At 36.3% G+C, this 21,735-nt stretch overlaps 1 protein-coding gene and 1 long non-coding RNA gene across 2 annotated transcripts; both read left to right on the top strand.

Annotated features, from left to right (window-relative positions):
* Positions 1–1,201: 1,201 nt before the first annotated feature.
* On the top strand, positions 1,202–5,333 carry LOC113347380. Its single transcript, XR_003358937.1, has 5 exons — positions 1,202–1,338; positions 2,218–2,272; positions 3,480–3,564; positions 4,817–4,906; positions 5,006–5,333. It is a non-coding gene; the product is annotated as an uncharacterized LOC113347380 (long non-coding RNA).
* A 7,094-nt stretch (positions 5,334–12,427) lies between these two features.
* On the top strand, positions 12,428–13,569 carry LOC113353124 (zinc finger CCCH domain-containing protein 39-like). The gene has a single exon (XM_026596827.1). It carries the CDS (start codon positions 12,468–12,470, stop codon positions 13,395–13,397), a length of 930 nt encoding a protein of 309 aa, XP_026452612.1. The 5' UTR covers positions 12,428–12,467; the 3' UTR covers positions 13,398–13,569.
* The last annotated feature ends 8,166 nt before the right edge of the window (positions 13,570–21,735 follow it).

A 21,735-nucleotide genomic window follows, 5' to 3' on the forward strand; every position in this document is an offset into this window, starting at 1 on the left:
CTCACTATGCAGCTGTACTCAGAATCTTACGTTATATCAAAGGGACATTGTATCAAGGAGTTACATTTTCATCCACTTCTGAGCTCTGCCTTCGTGCATATTCAGATTCAGATTGGGCAGGAGATATTACAGACAGACGCTCAACTACAGGCTATTGCATATTTTTAGGCAGTTCATTAATATCTTGGCGCAGCAAGAAGCAAAACGTAGTTTCCCGCTCTAGTGCTGAAGCAGAGTATAGAGCTCTTGCACACTCAACCTCATAAATTGTTTGGCTGCGATGGCTTCTAGAAGATATGGGAGTTACTCTGTCAGAACCAACCCCATTGTACCGTGACAACAAGGCTGCTATTCACATTGCTCATAATGATGTTTTCCATGAACGTACAAATCACATTGAAATTGACTGTCATTTTGTACGTCATCAGTACAAGAAACGGATCATCAACTTATCCTTTGTTTCTTCTGAGCTGCAACCTGCTGATCTTTTCACTAAGGCGCTGTCTTCTGCACGCCTTAAGCTCTTAATTTCCAAACTCAACATGTGCTCTATCCCATGTTGAGTTTGAGGGGGGGGGGGGGGGGTATTACGAGATATTATGCAGATGCATAATCTGTTATGCAGATGTACCATATTTGTTGTTATATTTGTACATTACTTGGCTTGTACACCAAGTTATTTCCTTCATGTTTTATCTCTGATTCTTGTATATAAGACCAGGCACATGTATAATTCGTTTGTACCTTTTACCTTAATCCAATATACCATGACAAATTCTGTCATTTCTCAAAGAAGAAGATTCTCGAGACGATTAAATATTCAGATTCAGAAGCATACTTTGTTTGATATTAGAAAGAAGATCCAGATTTTGTATCTAAGGAATTTACAAGAAAAAAATAGTAAATTTCTCTCATTTACCGTTTAATCCGGTAACATATATTTATGAGATATTTTCACAATCTATCCTAGGTGTATGCCACTTAATGTTGGGAGTAATGGGAATAGGAATTCTGGGAGTCGCAAATCATCTTCGATTAAATTTGCACAAGACCCTTCTAAACTCGGAATCGGCTCAGGTGTCAATCAAAATGTGGAGCCTACAACTCATAATCCGGGTTTATCATTTTTGGATCTAGGGTTGGGATGGTTTCTCCATCCCGATGCAAAACTAGCAAAGTAGCCTACGGCTCACACGACGGTCCAGGACCAAACGAAGGGCTAATTTTTTTTCAGGAGCAGGTGAAGGTTCCTAATTTTTAACCCTAATAAAAACAGAAGGCCTCATACTTTCCCCCTCAACCTCTCTCTCATCTCATTCGCAGGGACAGCAAAATCAGGTATCTCATCTCCTTCTTCGTTTCTCTCTGGGAATCTCTAGCGTTGTGAGACTCACATCATTTCTTCCTTATCATGTTAGACTGAGATGTATCGTCGAGATTTGATGAGTCTATCCATCTCTAGACTCATTTTTAGGGTTAATCAGTTCAGATCTTTAACACATGTTATTTGTAGTTAGCTTCATGTTTATCATTGGTGAGGTTCTTATTTTTGACCTGATGATGCTGGTATTGATTCATAAATCATCCCTAGTATTATATTTTTTTGGCATAATTCTCTGTGTTACTGTATACCTTTTTTTCTTCTTAACAAGAAGCCGTAGAAACAGAATAATTGTTATTTGAAAAACCTGGATCTTCAGAGGTGAAAAGCAATAATCATTCTGATTATGTTCCCCACACTTGGCAATTGTAGTCAGTTGACATAAATCAGTTTGCCAGTGTCCTGACCCCTATTATGAATATTTTTCGACCATTTGGTTGGGGTATGAGTGTTACAAGTTGGTTGGGCTAAAAAATCACTGCCATTTGATTATGCAAAACACTTGTGTATATAGTATTTGAAGGCTTTCTGTTTGCTGCCAACTGTTGGAATTATGTTTGAAGTTTGTTGGTGTGTCAAGTGTGTGGTGGCATAGGTTTCACCTAGTCACTTAAGGAAATGTGATGTTACCAAATATTCTTCTCACTTGTCAAGAAAAGGAGCGTGTTGTCGCACATGTTCTATTTATTACAGTTTCTTGGTTAAGAGTGTTCACATATGGTTGTAAGTCACCTTATTGAATTTACAGCATTGTAGATTTTTGTAAGTACTTGTTTTGTGGGATAATGTTTATGGTAGTTAGCTATATTGGTTAAATATTGCTTTCGCTTTTGCAGGCGTATCAGCAAGTCATTTGCATAAAGTCAGTGATATTCCATAATCAGTCGCCATGTGAGTATTGTGTTTCTTTTCATTTGCCAGCATACTTATTGTATTGTTTCAACTCTATGTTTTGCTTCCATCGGCAAAAAGTCTATGGTGTACCAGTGCTGGCAACGTCTTGTACATTGCTTTAAAATCTGTACTTCTTCTGTAGAAGTTGAACATAGTACTAACCTGACTTTTATTTGACATGCATATTATGTAAACATTAGTATATTACTAGGATTAACATAGGTTATGGTAGGAATGTCCATGTTAGATTTAAGATTCAAATCAACACTGTAAATGGAACATCTATTCGGTGATTAGATAGGCTAACTAATGATTTTTGCTGAATGAGTATATGAGAAAGTGGTTCAGAGTATGTAAGTATGTACGTAAAAATGAAGACTTGAATCTTTTATGACTGTTTTAATTATTCTAAATTGATTATATAACTGAACTATATTTTTTTTTTGGGACTCGTTCTAATTTGTCCGTTGACTAAAAAAATCAATTTTTCGTTCTCTTTTTGCGTGGTTCTTATGCAAACCTGTAATGTCCTGTTATGGATTTCTTTTTCTTTTCTTTTTCGGGAAGCAAAAGAAAGTTGACCAATTTAAGTTTTTGATGTTAATTTTTCGTAAAGGCAGCGGCTTAGGCTTTCGATTGAGACTAAGAGAACTGTGTTCTTACATCTGTTTTGTTTTTTTAAATTAGTCAGGTCAAGATCTGTAACTAATGTTTGGGCTGTCTTTGATCTCTCTTGGAACTACGATATTTTTTCTTCCCCATGGAGTCCTGGACTGAAACCTTAGTTACGAGTTGAGTAGCAGAATATTTGTCTCTCTTATGTCTTCCATAATTTCGGACCAATAGCCCTGACAGTGTTCACTCCTTAATTTCATCGGAATCTTTTAGGACTATGTACATATTATTGGGGCAATAGTATACTACACTGCATCCGACCCGTGGCACTGTAAGATTCAGTAATTGATTAAATATGAAGTACATAAGTTTGTCTTAATGTGTAACTCAGAAGACATTTTTTCGTAAACTGATGAACCACAAACTGGGATATATGTTTTTATTCCTTGTGCGACATTTTGTCCTATCTTTTGTGGATGTGTCGTATTGTGGCTTGTTTTTCTTACTTATTTCTGGAATTGTACCTTGTCTCTTGGCTTGTTTTTTTACTTATTTCTGAAATTGTAACTTGTCTCTTTTCTTCCATCAGGTCGGACGAGGAGCCTGTTGACCCCAAGAAGTTACTTGAGGATGGCTGCAAAGCAAAGTGCGTCAGACCTTGGTTTGCATACAGGGTAATTCTTTATCTCATGCCTTAACTGTCCTAATGTAAGAAGTTTGAATGTTCTTTATTTCAGGAAATATCAAATGTTGCAAGCAACCACGAAAGATATTTGCTGTTACAAGCATAGATAGTTTTTGCATAACTTCTTGGAAACCTGTTACTGGATGCATTGTATTGCCAAAATACCATCCACTTACTTTTTAATATTGGAACCAGTCTACTAAATTTCGACATAGATGTTATGCCTATATCTCTTAAGTTTATACCAGATTATGTACTTGTAATTGTTCCATGTCAGCGTAGTCCTATGCTAATTATCTTTCGCTTGGAAGCTAATACCGACCTTATTAGGATTCTGCCACTTTTTTGAATTAAAGAATACGTCTTTCTCTGCTTATAATGCTATTATATAATGTTGTGTACCTGAGAATCATCCCCTTGAAACCAACTATTTTATGTAGTACTTTTAAAGCTCTTTGCGTTCAATGATTTTATGCAAGAAACAAGAGGGGAGGTTTGAATTGATAAGCATGATATAGAGGTTAGAAACTTGAAAGCAAAGCATGTCATTGAACGATAAATGGAATGGATTGGATATAGAAACTTTCTCTTTATATGCGATTTACTAGGTGGTGTTATATTTGTATCAAGACGGTGCTGCATCTACATCCCCAATCTGGGGGCCTTAGATATAACTGAGAAATCTAGGTCTTAATATGTGTGTGCTACATGTAACATAACATAGTAAGTATTATTCTATAGTAACGTAACATAGTAAGTATTAATCTGCTAGGATTTCTTTGTTAAAATTCTAATGTAGGTTTGTTATAATTAGCAAGCAGGAAAATAGAAACACAATATAACTTTTTCTGACACTGCTTCAGTTTCGCTGCTCGATACAATTTTTATTAGTTTCACGAGCCTTGTACAATTTTTTTATTACCTTCAATCAGGTGAAAGTTTGAAGGTAGTTGGTCGGCTTATTTGTATGTATTTAATTACAGGTTTTCCTTGCTTTTGGTTGTCCTATTTTATACGAGGCCATGATGAACTGAAGTATGAGTTGGTTGTGATCGTCTGGCTACTGACACCTTAAAAAATAGTTACTTCATGAAACAGATGCGAATAATTGATGATTCTCCTTGTGGCTTTATTGAATTTGTCTATATGTGGTTTGGGCTTGACTAGAAATTTCAAATAATTATTTGGTTAGGTTAATTGACAGTAATGATGCTTAATACGAAACATTGTACTGCTTACAGGAATGTGTTAAGAGGATCAAGGATGACGATAGTGGCCAAAAACACTGCACCGGACAATACTTTGATTACTGGTCTTGTGTTGACAAATGTGTAAGTGTTCTGTCTTGTAATTTTCAAGCAATAAAGTTCTGAGTAGAAAAACTTATTTTCCTTTTGATTTTGAACTGGATTCTTTGTTCATCATAACAGGTTGCGCCGTTGCTTTTTAAATATGTCAAATAGAGGATTCGGAAGGAGATTTTGTGGGTCTTACTCTCAATGTTACCACCCAAATAATACCTTATTTTGAACTTTAGATTGGTACCATTATGTAGACCTAAAACTAGCAATATGCTTGCTTAATTTCTTCATAAAGACAAATTTTGAATTATGAAGATCTTTGTTCAAGTTGATTAATCAAGGTTCGGTCTTTCGTGTTTGATATTGGATTGAGTTAACTGTAAGAAAATTGGATGAGTACAATTGAGTGAGTTGATTCTGAGCAGTAAACTGCAGTTCTTTTTGTTTGTTTTTCCAAGCAAGTGTTGCAATGTGTGCTGTATAGACCAAATCATTTTGGCGCCTCTACTTTTCTGGTTAAAAAACGCAAACAATTAGAATAAATATGATTACTATAACCCTTAAATGATAAACTGTATCTCTTATGAATTTGGTATAATTGATAAGACAAACCGTTAGTGTTCTCAACAATTTATGACTACCACAAAATGCCTGTGCTGCTAATACATTACAAATGAGGCAACAAGTGAAGTCCCATGTTGAACTACGAATGCTATTACTTGGTCAAATGATGGAGCTCCTTCAACAGTTCAGCAGTGTTCAGTATCTCTTCCTCAAGCGAACAAGTGGCAATTCTGCCGCTCATATAGTTTGTGCTCGACCATCATGTCTTTGATGATGATGATAGTCCCTTCTTTGGAAGTCTGACGTGAGCTTCTCTTGCGAGTGATGTTTTAGAGTTCAGTAAACTCTAGCGTGGTGAGGACTGGGGCCTCCAACCTTTTGACCTCTCAAGTACGATTCTGAAACATTGGGAAGTTAATTCCGAAGGGTTTAGCTTTAGAAGTTAAAACTCCCGTTAGGGTTTTAGACTTTTCTCTTCGCCTTCCAACATTAGGTCCGGTTCTAATAGGTAACAAAATCTTCACCTTTTTCATAATAATAGGTGAGGATACTAAGACTGCTAATACGTTTCAGGGTATCACTGAAAATGTATGGAACATAATAGTGGTGTAGATGTACTAATTGATACAAGCTAGTATTAATTTATGTATATACAGGAATGTATAAAGAAGCCCAAACAAGAAAGCGGGATTTCATTTCTTCTCAGTTCTTACAAAACGAGAACATTCAGGGCCTATATATAGGCTAGACTCATATGACATGATGAATAGAATAGCGACGCATGGCCGTCTACATGTCAATTTCCTACTAAGCCTAAGATATAAACATTATCTATTAATGATCATGTTTATCTAACTAAACTTGCATTTTAGCCGACCTTTGAGTCTAGCAAAATCTAGACTGTTCTCAAAGTGGGTCTCATGAAATGTGGTCAGTCATACTCTGAAAGTCTGATATATAACACTCCCTTTTGGATGACCACCATTTTTAGATTGTTACTTCCTTATTAATTTCTTGTCAGGAAAACTCGTGTTAGTAAAAACTTGAATCAGATAATGTCGGCGTTTATCTAACCACACCTCGAAAAATTCTATGGATATTCATCTCTTTAGATGATGATCACCGTTCTAAGATTGTTATCTCATTAAAAACCTCGTCAAGAAAATCCATTGGAACAAAAACCTGAACATAGGAAAACATGAGTTCTCGGAACAATGATAAACCCGCAGATGTTGCCTCGTTAAAACCTTGCCCGGAAAAAAAAAACCAGAGGGACAAAAACCAGGACGAAGGAAAAAGAGTACAACATGGTGAACTGCGGATAGCAGTGGACTCGCATGCCTCATTAAAACTTTGACAAGGAAAACCACAGTGGGAAAAACCTTGACTAAGGAAAAAGAGTACACGACGCAATGTCCAACATTTCCAATATCCATAGTCTTTTATGGCTTTACTCCCTCTGATGAGTAGCATTCTCAGTTGATCATTGTGCTTGATAATATTGCATAGAGACCACGAACCATCCTTTATTTTCTTCAGCGGCTTCCTTTGCTTGAGAAACTTGGTCTGATTTTACTCTGTGCAATTTCTTAATGATCATCTGGTTGTATCAGCTTTTTATTCTCCGCTAGCTTTGTCTGAGCAATCATAATCGATCGGAGGATGAACAAGTATCCTCTACTACCAGACTATTAGCTAGGAAAATGTTCAGCTTCTTTATCAAACCTGCCAAAAATCAAAACTTAAACAACCTGATTAGCTTTTCTCTGTGGAGACATCTATCGATCTTTTATGCGAAAGATCAAGCTTAATGGTACCACGAAGATGAAGGGGTTTTCTTCTGACCAATGTCTCGATATTGGTGTTGGATAGAACCAGACTTACATGTTTACTACAGACCCAATATCAAGTACCTATAACATATCTCAGTTAATGTACCATTAGTTTACATATCTTTTGTGTAATACAAACCACAGAGTGATACATCTCCTTGGTTGAGATGTAAGCCGATCAATCTTAAAAATAAGAGATCGAATGATTAGATTATCCATTTAAACATGTCTAAACCTTTATGGTTGAAGAAATTAAAGGACTTCTATCTACAATGCTCAATCAAATTGAGCCCTTGTTTTACCGAGATTTTCCATCTCGAACTCCTGCTTTAAGCATTTTTGTGCTTTGGAGAATTTTTTTCAGGAGTTCCAATCAAATAGATGTTGTATATTTCAAATTTAGTAAATGCACAGTTTATGAGCATATAAAATGGTTCCCATATCCCTAGGTAATATAAGCATTCACTTAGACGATTGATCACTTTGGTCCTTATTGAGTAAATGCTATGACATGGTAATTCTACTGAAAAACTTCAGGAATTTACATGCAGTTTTCTGTATTTAGTCTTTCATATAGATCCGCAGTAACCACATCAACTAGATGAACATCGAGTCCTTAAAGACTGCCAGACAAATACCATAAAGGTAGCTGCATCCATAATATGGAATATGTTACAAAGAAATCCATCTCAGCTTCCTGTAAAAGACTTTGTGCCATTAGTTGACCTTACTTTTCTCACTATGCACATACACCCACCTGTAGCCACTAAGGGTTACATTATCGGATGTCGGAACTGCAAACACCCGTTTGTGGATAAGAGTAGCTCACATTATCGAGTGTTTGGCCTGCAGTACCAACGCTATGCATTTTGCAAGAAATTGATATTCTGCTTATATTTCTCCTTTAACCAATCATACTTTTGATGACATTCCCTTAAGAGTGGTTTAACACCAACATCATCTATGACAGAATCATTAGATACGTTTGAGTATGTCACCAACAATCATTGGATTACGATCGCAAATTTCTATATTGCATGCATTCCTTTTGGAAATCCTCTCATTTTGAGGTTCTACGGCCTTTGCAGAGACATTCTCTTATTAAGAGAACTATACTTAGAGAAATTAGATCTTCTTTTGATAGTCTCTTTGAGAGCACTATTTTTCAATGATTGTGACTGGCTCTTCCTTTTAAGAGGTGCAGAATATTCCAAGTCAACTAGTCATCCATGCTCAAGATGTGTTCTAAGTGACACATTTGCTACTACATTTATAGCTTCTCAAGGAAGCAATTTGATTTGCAATCTCTGAAGATGTCAAATCTTCGGCATGTCTTTCAGTGATGAAAACATCAAGATGAGATACATCTTGGTTTATCTTTGTGTAAACCAGAATACTTCACGCCGTTTTTCAGGCGACAACCTTTCCTTCCCCAAACGGTGGGAAGACTTTCTCATAAAATTTGCAAATCTTGTAGTAGAGTAGTAACGACAGTGGAATATAGCACGTCTCAAAAAAAAACAGAAAACATGAAAATAGTTTCATGAGTAATAAGTTCCAAAATGCTTTATGAATGAGTCAACTTAACCATTCAATGAATGCACACGAACAATAAATTACTCACCAGCAATGCCCAAAGCATCACTAAGATCATACAACATCAACGACTGACAATCAAGAGTTTCATTCAAAACCTATATGAGTATAGATACACAGTTACCATCCCAGGTGATATGTCGAGTCATTTATGACTACCAGACCATACTTCTATCAACCTGGTTAGTGTCTGCGGAAACTCACTTTCAAGGGGTGGCGCTTCATAACAAGCGACCTCAATTAGTTTTTCTCACTACGCTTTTATTTAAGCATCCAATTTGTAATCAATGCTAATACCAAAGTCTTAAAAGCGTACAAGGGAGAAAACAACACAATATGGACTGAGGTTCATACTTGCCAATCTATAAACTATGTCGATAATTCCTTTGCAAAGGGGGGATATCCACCCACATCGATTTTAGTAGCTACTCAGAGTATTATCGACGACCAGTTAATACTCAGTTAATAACAATCTTACATCATTCTCTAGAGAACGAGGATATCCTAATCCATCGGTACCAAACTTCAATATACGGATATTCTTTTCAAAATATATCAAAGCAACTTTTATGGATGTGCTCCTCGTTAGGAGAGATATCAACTCATCACTCAAAGAGAATATGGACGTTATCTGATTAGATTGGCATACCTCATATAAGAGGTTTTCGTCTATGCTGATAAGCATATTCTCAGACGAAACAATCGCTGCGATTCCATGGCATGCCTTGCAAGGACTTTCTTACGCCGAATCAAGCAACCACACTCTTGCTAAAATCTAGTAACAGAGTAGTCTCTAACACCTCAGGCATTTCTCGGTGTGAGAATTTAGATGAGACACAATTGGAATTAACCAATATCGTCGACGATTCTCCCCCTGATCCTTAGGTGGGATGTCTCATTAACAGAACATTCAGTTCTGCATGACTCAACCTATCAAGGGAGCAACTGGGTGCAGAAAACAATAATAACACGCAACCCAGGAGAGGTAACTGATCAGGTTTCCTTTCTCGTTTACTGTCCAACTGGGATAATTTAAAGAATTTATATTGCCATGTAAAATTAACAGTAAACTGTAAACGAATTCTGTGACCATAGACATTATCTCAATATCAGTACCAGTCCTGCCAAGACGACCGATAGAGATTAACCACAATGAACGGCATTTCAAATGCGCGTATCGTGTCTTTTATGTCACAACGATAGCAGAGCTCTTCCAGGCTCAAAGATGGTTATTCACCCAATCATTATGCTACCGTCCCGTATTATTCCACTTCTAGTGGTACGGTGCACATCAGGTTCTTAAACCCGAGAACTATTGTGGTTCCCATATTCAAATATGCCTACCACAATTGTATTTTCCTTCTTCGCCAAAGATAAAAGTTATTTGCATAGGTACTAGTGCAAATTTAATTCAACAAATTCAGGATTTTAGGTAATAGCTCAGGCGACGAGAAGACATATAACTCGAAATATCATTTACAAAAATTCAACACTCATTATCGCTCGACGTTTTTATATCTACGAGGCGCAATTAACATTTGCAACACTCGGTGTTGTTGACACAACGTATACAAAGTGCAAATTAAGCACTAGCTCCTTAAAGCTCGTCGATGCATATAATTGGCGCATATAATACATGCCGTAAAGCTAGCAGGAACATATAAGGGCGCAAACTATGCGACTCTCCTTATTGCTCGCCGCAAAATTATATACGGTGCATATACCTTCTCTAAAATCAGCCGAATTAACTACCACGAAAATCAACGGTGAAACAAGGAAGAAAATATTCAAAATGTAATCTATACGGTTCTAACATATTACCGACAAATCTCCAATTTCTTCAGTTAGGGTCGACGAAATATTAATTTATCAAAGTTGAAATATGAACACATTCTTTATACCTTAAAAGAAATTGTCTCGATACCAATTGCATCTCATTTCAAGGGCCGCTGATAGAGACTGGCTAACCGTGTTAACCCGATGTCCATTTTTCATCGCATTCCGATCTTTGGTGGAACGACTTTGAATTCCGGAGATTACTATAGCAAAGGAATATTAAAATTTTGCAATCCCGCAGGATGCAACAATTCTTCGCTCTGCCGATATTAAACCGTTACCACCACAAAATCATTGGTGTACCAACAAAGGTAATTCTATTCTCTACGCTATCCAAAAGGACGCGGAAAAACCTTCCGTTGATTGGTTAAAAAGGAAAATAGCAAAACGCTACCAAAACTCAAATATTTGGATAAATTCAGAAATCGAATAACATCACAAATATGAATTGTTACTAATACATACCTATTTTGGATATCTCTTCATATACCGTATAATTTTTGTGCTCCAAATAGCACACACAAGGAACGGCAAGATGCCTAACTTCAGTTTTAACAAGTTTTAATCAAAATAGGAAACGAAGTTAGACATTACGAAAATTTATGCATAAAACTACTCAATAATAGTTAAATGAAATACACAAGAGTTGAAGAGAATTATCCTTTTCCGTATCGTCAGTCCCACGGAATATTACCGAGCAATTCGTGGTGAAAACGTTTCATAATAATAGGTGAGGATACTAAAACTGCTAATACGTTTCACTGTATCACTAAAAATATATGGAACATAATAGTGGTGTAGATGTACTAATTGATACAAGCTAGTATTAATTTATGTATATACAGGAATGTATAAAGAAGCCCAAACAAGAAAGCGGGAATTCATTTCTTCTCGGTTCTTACAAAATGAGAACATTCAGGGCCTATATATAGGCTAGACTTATATGACATGATGAATAGAATAGCGACGTATGGCCGTCTACATGTCAATTTCCTACTAAGCCTAAGAGCATCCACAGTGGGCGAGTATAACCAAAAATTTGGGATGAGATCGTGACGCAGTGGGACGGAGTAAAGATCAAATCCCAGCCAAAGATCAAATTCCAGACCATATTTGGTCGCGACCAAATACCAAATCCTAATATAGTCGGGCGTAAATTTAAAGTACGCTTGTTGCTGGGCGTAAATTTAAAGTACGCTTGTTAACGGGCGGAGATTTAAATTACGCCCGATGAAAATTCAAATTAAAAAAAAAAAAAAAAATGAGGCGTAAACTTAAAGTACGCCTGTTGACAGGCGTAAACTTAAAGTACGCCTGGTGATTGATTGGGCGGACATTTGAGATACGCCCGATGAAATTTTTTTGGGGCGGATCTTTAAATTACGCGTGACCAAATTTTAATCGCCACATTTACGTGACAACACGGACTAAACCCAAAATTTGATCTTTTTTTTGATCTTTGATCTTTGGTTTTGATCACACCACTGCAGTTGCTCTAAGGTATAAACATTATCTATTAATGATCATGTTTATCTAACTAAACTTGTATTTTAACCGACCTTTGAGTCTAGCAAAATCTAGACTGTTCTCAAAGTGGATCCCATGAAATGTGGTCAGCCATACTCCGAAAGCGTGATATATATAACAACCTTTTTATTCTTCCTGCGTTTTTCTTTTTTCTATATATATATATAATCTGACTGATCGATAGCCCCGTCGATACATCTTGTTTACAGAAACCCTAAAATCTGTGAAAAAAAAACATGAGTTTTCCACCATCCCAATTCTCCCCACCCTTTTCAACTGGTAATGATGCACCAATGTTCTGGCCTCAAGGAAGTCTAGTTGAGAGTGAACAACAACAATCTAACTTTTCTGAATTTCCTCCTTTCAAGAAACCTAGAAATTTTGAAGAAACCCCTTCTATGAATTCTTTTCAAAATCAGGGTATGGGTATGAATCCTTTTCAAAATCAGGGAATGATGATGAATCAAAGGAAGATGATGATGGCACCTCCACAAAACCCTAATCAAAACCCTCGTCTTGGCAAGATATTCTTCAAGACTCGTCTTTGTGAAAAGTTTAAAGCTGGTCATTGCTCATATGGTGATAACTGTAGTTATGCTCATGGTGTTGAAGATATTCGTGAACCACCGCCAAATTGGCAAAAAATTGTTGCATCCCGTGAAGAAGATCAGTCCACATTGCAAACTGGTGTTAATTGGGAAGATGATCAGAGACTGATCTCGAAATTAAGGCTTTGCAGGAGATTTATCAGTGGGCAAGAATGTCCATACGGAGATAAGTGTAATTTTCTTCATAGACCTATTGGTAAGTGTAGAGAAGAATTGAGGTTTAGAGAAAGCTCGTCGATAAGCATTGGTACTACAGGATCTCCAGGGAATGTTGCAACTTTAAGCAGACCTGACCAACCATACGGCGACAAACACCAGTTTGCTGCAGATATGCACAACTATGGTGGTGGCCATAATGAACTGTTAACAGGGAGCACGGCCACAGACTTGGCAAAGTTTATACCTGATGATGCTCCCAATAGTGATGCTGCAGTTGTTTCATCTAATAAGCGAGTGGTGTTTGCTAAGAAGTGTTTGTTGAATTGGGACACAAAGAAGCTCAGCGGCATCTATGCCGATTGGATTGATCCGCGCTCGCCTACCAATGTCGAGAGCTGAGATTTACTTTTTAGTCTCGATGATTTGTGTTCTTTCTTTTGATTGGGGAAGATTATCGATTGGTTAAACATCTGTCTAGTGTTTTTTTCCCCCTCCTCTCTTATGATTCTCATAGGTTGGAATTTTTTCAATGGAGATAGAATAAACTGTTTGAACCCAACTGTGTCTTGAGGTAACCACAGATATTTTTTGTTATATATGATTTTGATCAGTGTTCATATAATGAAATCATGTAAATCATGTTGTCAAACTCTTACCTTGTCGTTTTCTTTGGACACATCAGATCAGATATATGTATCCAGATATCTCACTGGTCTTACAGATATTTACAGCAGCTGTTTTTTCTTATCCTCCTATATTTTTCATATCCTCCTATTTCGTCACATGAGAACCAAATGATAATACTGATAGGGGACGCTAGAGAAATGGAGAACTTCAAAAGAACAAGAGCACTTAGTAAGTTGCACTTGATACAAAATACACGCATGTTCATTGACTTAAGTTAAATTTTGGAGACCAGAATCTAATTTTAATAAATTTGTGAGCCGTGACCCAAAATCTATCTTTTCCTGGACTTATCATTCAAGCTCATCACCCGATTCTCACTAACATTAACCTTCTCTCTCAATAGACTTTCATGAACTTCATAACCCAATCCTTACGATCAAAAGAAAAAAAATTCCTCACAATCATAATTTCTTAAATGCTATTCCCACTACCATTCTACCAACAGTAGATGCAACATCTAGCCTTTGAGAGTAATAACTGTCCTAATAATTTTCTGTCACATTACAAAACTACCCATAAACAAACCCAATGACAATTGACAGGCCCAAGTACAAGCCAAAGCTCAAGACACATGACAATACCCCTTTCCTTCCAAAAATATTTTGTCCTCAAGGATGAAATCCAGGAAGTGTGAACTTGAATCCTCCGATATAGCATCTTCTACAATACCCCTTTCCTTCCAAAAATATTTTGTCCTCGAGGATGAAATCCAGGAAGTGTGAACTTGAATCCTCCGATATAGCATCTTCTGCCGGAGAACTCGTCCATTCAATGAGTACTTGAGGAACAGGAGCACCCTCCGTGAGTCTTAACCGAGAAGGCAAGACAACCGCGGGTCCTATTATGAATGCCCACTTGAGGAAGTGAGGGTGCAACAACAACCTGGAGATCAATCTCTCTTTTTTCTTTTTTTTTTTCTTTTTGCAATTGTGAGGCATGAAATACTCCGTAAATTCTTGACCCAATAGGAAGCTTCAACATGTAAGCTATTGCTCCTATCTTCTATAATATGTAAATGGACTAAAATAATTGGACGCGAGCTTGAATTGTTTTCTCAAAGCCACTAAAAATTGTTTGTATGGATGTAGTTTCAAAACCATATCACCAATTTCAAAAGACTTATTTGGCCTTTTACTATCAACGAAAAACTTGATTTTATCTTATGCCTAAGCAGATGCGCCAAGTCATCTTTGAGCAATTGAAGCATGTGATCTCTCTTTTCAAGATAATCTCCGGCAATTATTACAGAATTAGTTGCATGGATGGGAAATGTTAGGTCTGGTGGTTGATAGCAATATAATGCTTGAAAGGGTGTCATTTTTAGGTTGGTGTCGTAGTTTGTGTTAAATCACAATTCAATTAGTGCCAACCAATTGAGCCAGAGCTTAGGAGTGTTACGTATCATGCATTTAAGGTACTGCTCAAGGAAAGCATTTATTATTTCTGTATGGGCATGATAATGTGCTGAGATTTAGTTTTGTGCCTAAGGACTTGAAACAAATGACCGAAAAAAATAGAGTTTGGAAGATCATACAACTTGAATATGTGATAGAGAAACTCTTTAGCCACTAGGATTGCGGTTAATGGATGTCTCAGTGCAATAAAGTGGATGTACTTAGTAAGTCTGTTAACAACCAACAAAATCACATTCTTTTTGTAGGAGATTGAAAGTCCTTCACTGGAATCCATCGAAATGTGTTTTAAGTTGTGTCTAAAACTAGGAGAGGTTGGAGGAGACCAAAAGAAGCAGAATGTTCACCTTTATTACACCGAAAAACTTCACAAGATGCTATAAATTGAAGAATATATTATTTCATTCTGGGAAAATAATAATATACTTTGGCTCTATTGTAAGTACCCAACATGCCATAATTCTACCCACAACTGAAGAATGAACTAAGTGCAATATGGAAGCCCTGGCATCCTTGCCAGAACCTGTTAGATCAATGCTCGGTTGAATGCCAAAATTTTGTTATTTCAAGCTTGTTGTCAATGTTAGATGATCAAAACTATATCTTGATTTCTAGTCTACTAATTGATTCTCACTATATCTTCTAGGAATGACTTGATGATCTTATTGCTAAGACTGTACTCTGGCTTGAATATTCAAATATTTTATCTTGAAATTGCTTACGATCCCTTCATGCTATATTTCAAGTAATGATATTGGAAACACTTATCCCATGCACAAACCTTAAGAAAGGATAAATTTGTATTTTACCTTTTAGTTTGTTATTTGGTACATGAGAGGTTTTCTTTTGTAAAGAACAATATTTTTAGAATTCTTCCACAAACAAACCATGCAAGTTATTCTCTGTTGTTGAGACTTGGAATCAAGCGTATGAAGAATGAATACTATTGTGTAATATAATATCTTTACCCTTTAATTCTTGTATTCTCCATATGTAAAAGATTTTTGTCACTAAAATTGACAAAAAGGGGAGATTGTAAGAGCATTGTGAAATGACGAGGGTACCAAGTACACCACAATCTTTTTGATATCAACCTATATACAAAAACCTTCAAGAAGATACCTTGCATGATCTACTATAGACAAAAACTGTCAAGAAGATAGCAATTACAAGGTATACACTTGGTATATAGTTACTAGTTCGAAACCGAACCTTAAACTATAGGGATCAACCCAATTGTTTAGGATTAACGTACAAAGTTTATTTTTACTTTTAATTATAATTATAATTACGAAAAGTAAAAGTAAATACACAATAAGATTTTTTTATGAGGAAAACCACGAGACCTATTCCAGTTTTGAATAGTCTCAGAATTAAGCTGTTAGAGCATAGCTCGGTTGAACTCACCAAGCATTGGTATGCCAATTTGGTTGTCATATTATATTATGTCAAAACTCATCTAAAGTCGCTTGATTATATACTAGAGTCAACTTCGTTTAGGTTAGACTAGAAAGTCTAGGAATGTTGAGACATATAAGTATTAATCCGAAGACCCAAAGAATGTGAAGAAATAGCGAACTACAACGACGACATCATCCTTCCACTTGAGGTTAGTAATATTGAATTGAAATGTTTCATTCCTAACGTATCTTTAAAGTCGTGCTACAATGAAAATTTTAGAGCACTGCTCAGTCGAACTCGCAAGCGTTGTTATCTCAAGCTTGTTTGTCAAGTTTAGTTGCCAAAACTATAAGTCTTGATTTCTAGTCTGCTTATAGCTAAGTCTCGGATAGGATAGAAAGTGTAGTTGAGCTTTAAACTTCACGACGTACATCGATTGAAGACGAAGAACTACTAAGGGGAGCTTATGGAGCTTCATCAACAAAAGGTATATGGAGACTTGAACTCATATATCACTGAAAAGTCTATCTACTCTATCTCCTATTTGAGATAAAAGTCGCATAGCTATATAGACTTCGATTATGCACATTTGATATTTCGAGCTGAGTTTAACTCGCTTCCATATTTATCGAAATATGTGTTGGTAAGCTTTCGCTTTAACCAAGTTCATCTTATATTCTTAGCGAAAGTCAAAAGATGATCATCTGAAAATCTCCTGGTAACATCTTACATGATTTATGTGAGATAGTCATTTGATGTAAACTCGGAATGTTTCATATTGATCATTCGATCACTTGAGAATTGCTATGAAGCTAATAGTTTGTGTAGGATAGTTATTCCTGTCTTCTAAGAATGTTTCAATGATTGAACTGGGAGTTTAGAACAAATAATCATGGTTGGATAAAGCACAATATGCGTACTTGTATGCTAACTGTTGCAAGTTATTCCAAGTCCGGGACCATAGTTTGCATACCCGTATGCGTACTGGTTGGTTTAATGAAAGTCCGGGAACTTAGTATGCATACCCGTACGCATACTGGCATATGTTTAAAGTTCCGGGATTGAACTGAGTTTGGAAGGTATGCGTACCCGTTCGCATACTGGCGAACCCAAACTTAGTCCGACTACTTAGGTATGCGTACCCCATTCGCATACTTGAGTAGGTTATGTTCTAAAATCAGTTTGTTCATGAACTAATACATTTATATAATAAGGAATGCAATCTTTTGAAAACCTTGACTATAATGTTCATGAATTGATTCGAGTGAATCAAAATCGATTTTGCTTCAATTGTGTCTTGTATACTTCTATGATAATATAAACAATTGAAAAACTATAGAAATAGTTTCATTTGAGTCATTTGAACTAGTTGTGATTGTGATGAACAAGGTTGATATGAAAGTGTTCATATGGCTAACTTCGGTTAACTATTGTTAACCAACAAGGTGTACACGTTTAGGTACGGTTACCCATATCTAAATGGTCACTTTTCATTTGTTTGTAACAAGCTAAATTCGATCGAACGGTTGAAAGATATTGTCTTGAGTCTAATCAGGTTTTCATCTAACAATGAATATTGAATACTTTATTACCAAGGTAACATTGATTGCAAACCCTGATTTGAAGACTATATAAAGGAGAAATCTATCAAATGTTTAACCTAATGCCCACACCTCGTGTGTGATACTAGTTGCGACTAGATTCTATTATACTTTAACCCAGGTTTTTCCTAAAACCATTATAAGTTAACGACTTAAATACTTCATTGGGATTGTGTAGCCAGACCCAATTATTTTCTCTGTATTGCGTGTTCTGATCTTGCTTTATTATACTGTATTGAGTATTATCTTCTCTAAGATTTGCTCGAGATTTATTCTCCGATAGGCAAGATAAAAAGTAGTCACACACATCTTCTTCTCATCGTTTGTGATTCTAAAATATCTTGTTTCACTATCATACAATTAAGATTACTGTGAGGCGATTGATAGTACTAGGATGTTCTTCGGGAATATGAGTCCAGTGTATCAATTGGTTCCTGTTCACCTTGATTTATCAAAAGAGGGAAAAAAACTCGTAAGTATTTCTGTGGGAGACATATTTATCTATTAAATAGACTTTTCTGTGTGAGACATATTGGTTTTTCAAGTCTTCGACTTTGGGTTGTAGCAACTCTTAGTTATGGGTGAGATCAACTAAGGGATTCAAGTGCGCAGAGTCCTACTGGGATTCAAAGGCATAAGGAACGCGATTGTACCTTGATCAGTGTGAGATTGGTTAGGGATCAGCTACATTCCATTCCAAAGTTAACTTGTAGTAGGCTAGAGTCTGTAGCGGCTTAATACATTTTGGTGTTCAAATATGGACTAGGTCCCGAGGTTTTTCTGCATTTGCGATTTTCTCGTTAACAAAATTTCTGGTGTTTGTGTTATTTCTTTTCCGAATAATATTTTATATAATTGAAATATCACAGGTTGTGCGTAGTTCAATCATTTAGATAATACAACCTTTGGTTGTTGATAGAAATTGATTGGCACTTGAACGTTGGTCGTTGGTACTGTTCAAGTTGTTTCACATAATAATCAGGCTCACGGGTTTCTCTCTGTTTGATTTGCTGATTACATTGTGAAATAGAGATACAACTCTTGTATATATTTCCATTGATTGTGTCTGACTGTCTAGTTGATTCTCTTGGAATTATATTGGAGTTTGTCCATATAGATTGCCTAAACGAAATATTGGGTGAGGTTGTTAAACCCCCGCTTTTTTAATTGGTATTAGAGATCAGGAAAACATGTTTAAGACCTCATAAGTCCGTGTTTGTACAAATATGACTCTATGTACAGTAGTGTTATCTCTGACAACGCAACACCAGTTCAGAAACAGTCTGACTTGGTCCAAAGCCTTGTGTCTCTTGAGAAATCTCTCACGTCTTCTCCATTGTCTGAAACTGAGTTCAACTGGGAAAAATTCCTAGATGAAAAGTTGGATGATCTTTCAGATGAAATTGATTCAGATGAGGGACAAAATGTTGACGAGGAAGTCTCACAGTATATCAAGCTTTTTGACCATCTCATAAAGAAAAGAAGTCAACGGCTTGCTTGGATGAATTTCTGACTCCTTTCTGTCTAGAAAACAGGAAAGTGAGAAAACTCTTTAAGAGATATTATTGTGGCTATAAACTCGTACAATCTCTTCTTAAAGATCGTGAAATAAATGTGCGTTCAAAAAATTCTGAATGTGATAATGTTCGTCAAAATCTCTTTGTGTTTAAAGAAAGACTTGCAAAAAGTGAAGCAAGATATGACTCTTAACAAAAATGTTTTAATGGCGGAGAAATCGGCTTTCTCGCCAGATAAAAACAATTGGAGGCTGATCTAAGATCAATTCTGTGTGTGCTAATGCAATTTCCTAAGTGAAAATTTTATTGATAAAAAAAGTGAAAAACTACCTTCATTAGATGGTTCCTAAGAACAAAAATTGTCAACCTTCAAAAACAGCTCATATGAGAACAGTCAAAAACATTCCCTTCAATTGTTATTATTTCGGGAACAAAGGTCATCTTGAAAGGAGATGTCGTTTTCGTCCGCGGAATGAAAAACTTCATAACATTTTTGTATGGATGTCTAAAGAAGTAATCAAACCTTCTTCTTATTATGTTGGTGTTAAAGGTATAGTCTGCAATCAAGAAAAGTGTTTTGATGGGCCAATTCCTGGTTGTAAATATGAAACTAAATTCGTTTATAATTTTAAAGGTAAAAATGTTATATGGACGACTGACTCTTTAAATTACTCCGTGAAGAAAAAAGTCATCAAAGGAAGAAGAAAATTTCAAATTCCTAGTGTAGATGGGGAAAAATGATTTGCTGGTTTTTACGGAATTGAGTAGATGACCATGCAGAGGAGACTCCTTGAACTGAGCAAATGCTTAACCTCACACAGATGCACTGCAAGAAGGGAGTGCTTTAAGTTCGATAGATCAATCTGTAGGACTCCGACCTAAACCAAGACAATGGCCGTTCCAGAGTCAATTCGGTCACAAGAGAGGATGAGATGATCTGTAGGAGGGAAGCTGAGAAATGTGTGAGATCAATGGTGATCGAGATTGTGGGTGTATTGTGTATGCTGTGTAAGAAAGTTCTGAGTGATTGAATTTTATTCAATTTATAGTGATTGCTCAGACGATGAGTTCGTGTAGACGAAGGATTGTCAGTATGAACTTGTCGAGTAATTCTTGTCTGTTTCAATCAGGATTTAGAGACTTTTTATATTGCTAAATTGAAAACACCATGATCCCATGAAGTGTGACAGTTGCTGGAGTCAAAGAGTGGGGAAGTGGAAAATCGTGTTGAAACCAGTTGCTCATCGTGCGGATACTTGGTTAACTTTCCACCCACTACTTTGCTAACTCCTCCAACTGATTGCACAACTTGCTCACATTCTCATTGTGTGTATGAACATACGTGTCGTAGACCGCCAGACCAAAACCCTAGTTAATATCCCCCCATGTGACACGATTGATATCTCGTGAATGTGGAGTCTGCAAGACAGACGTGTATTTAGTTAGTCAGTTGCTGACTTTATGGGACGATGAGTCCTTGTATTGCTGAGTTGAACATAATTTGCAAATATTCTGAAACTCACGAATTGAACATGTCTGCTGAGACAAAAAATATCATTTTCGAATAAATGTTGATAACCTGAGCAAACTGTGCTTCTGAATCGTTGAATATTGATGGTTGAACCAATATTCTTTAGTCTGAGCAAATATTGCTCATCTGAGCAAATGTTGCTCATCTGATGAATTATTGAATATTGATAGTTGAACCAATATTTTTAACGTGAACAGATTGTTCATTTGAGAGAATGTTGCTCGTTTGAGCAAATGCTGCTCGCATGAGAAAATGTTGCTCATTTAATGAATTATTGAATATTGACAGTTGAACCAATATTCTTTGGTGTGAGCAAATGTTGCTCGTTTGAGGAATCATTAGTAACAGGACCAAGATAAACATTAATTTAAAATACTGGCAGTTGAGCCGAGTATAATTAATTAGGGTGTCGATCATGGGATCAACATAAAAATATTAGCGTTTGAATATGAAATTATGAACCTTGGATTCAAAACCCTAATTATGATCAACTGCTGAATTGATGATTTATTGAAAATCATTCATGAAATGAAGAAGGGACCGACTACATGGGATGATGAACCGACCATGTAGAGCCCAGATGCTCAA

The sequence above is a fragment of the Papaver somniferum genome, chromosome 2, assembly GCF_003573695.1.
Source record: "Papaver somniferum cultivar HN1 chromosome 2, ASM357369v1, whole genome shotgun sequence".
NCBI classification, from domain to species: Eukaryota; Viridiplantae; Streptophyta; class Magnoliopsida; order Ranunculales; family Papaveraceae; genus Papaver; species Papaver somniferum.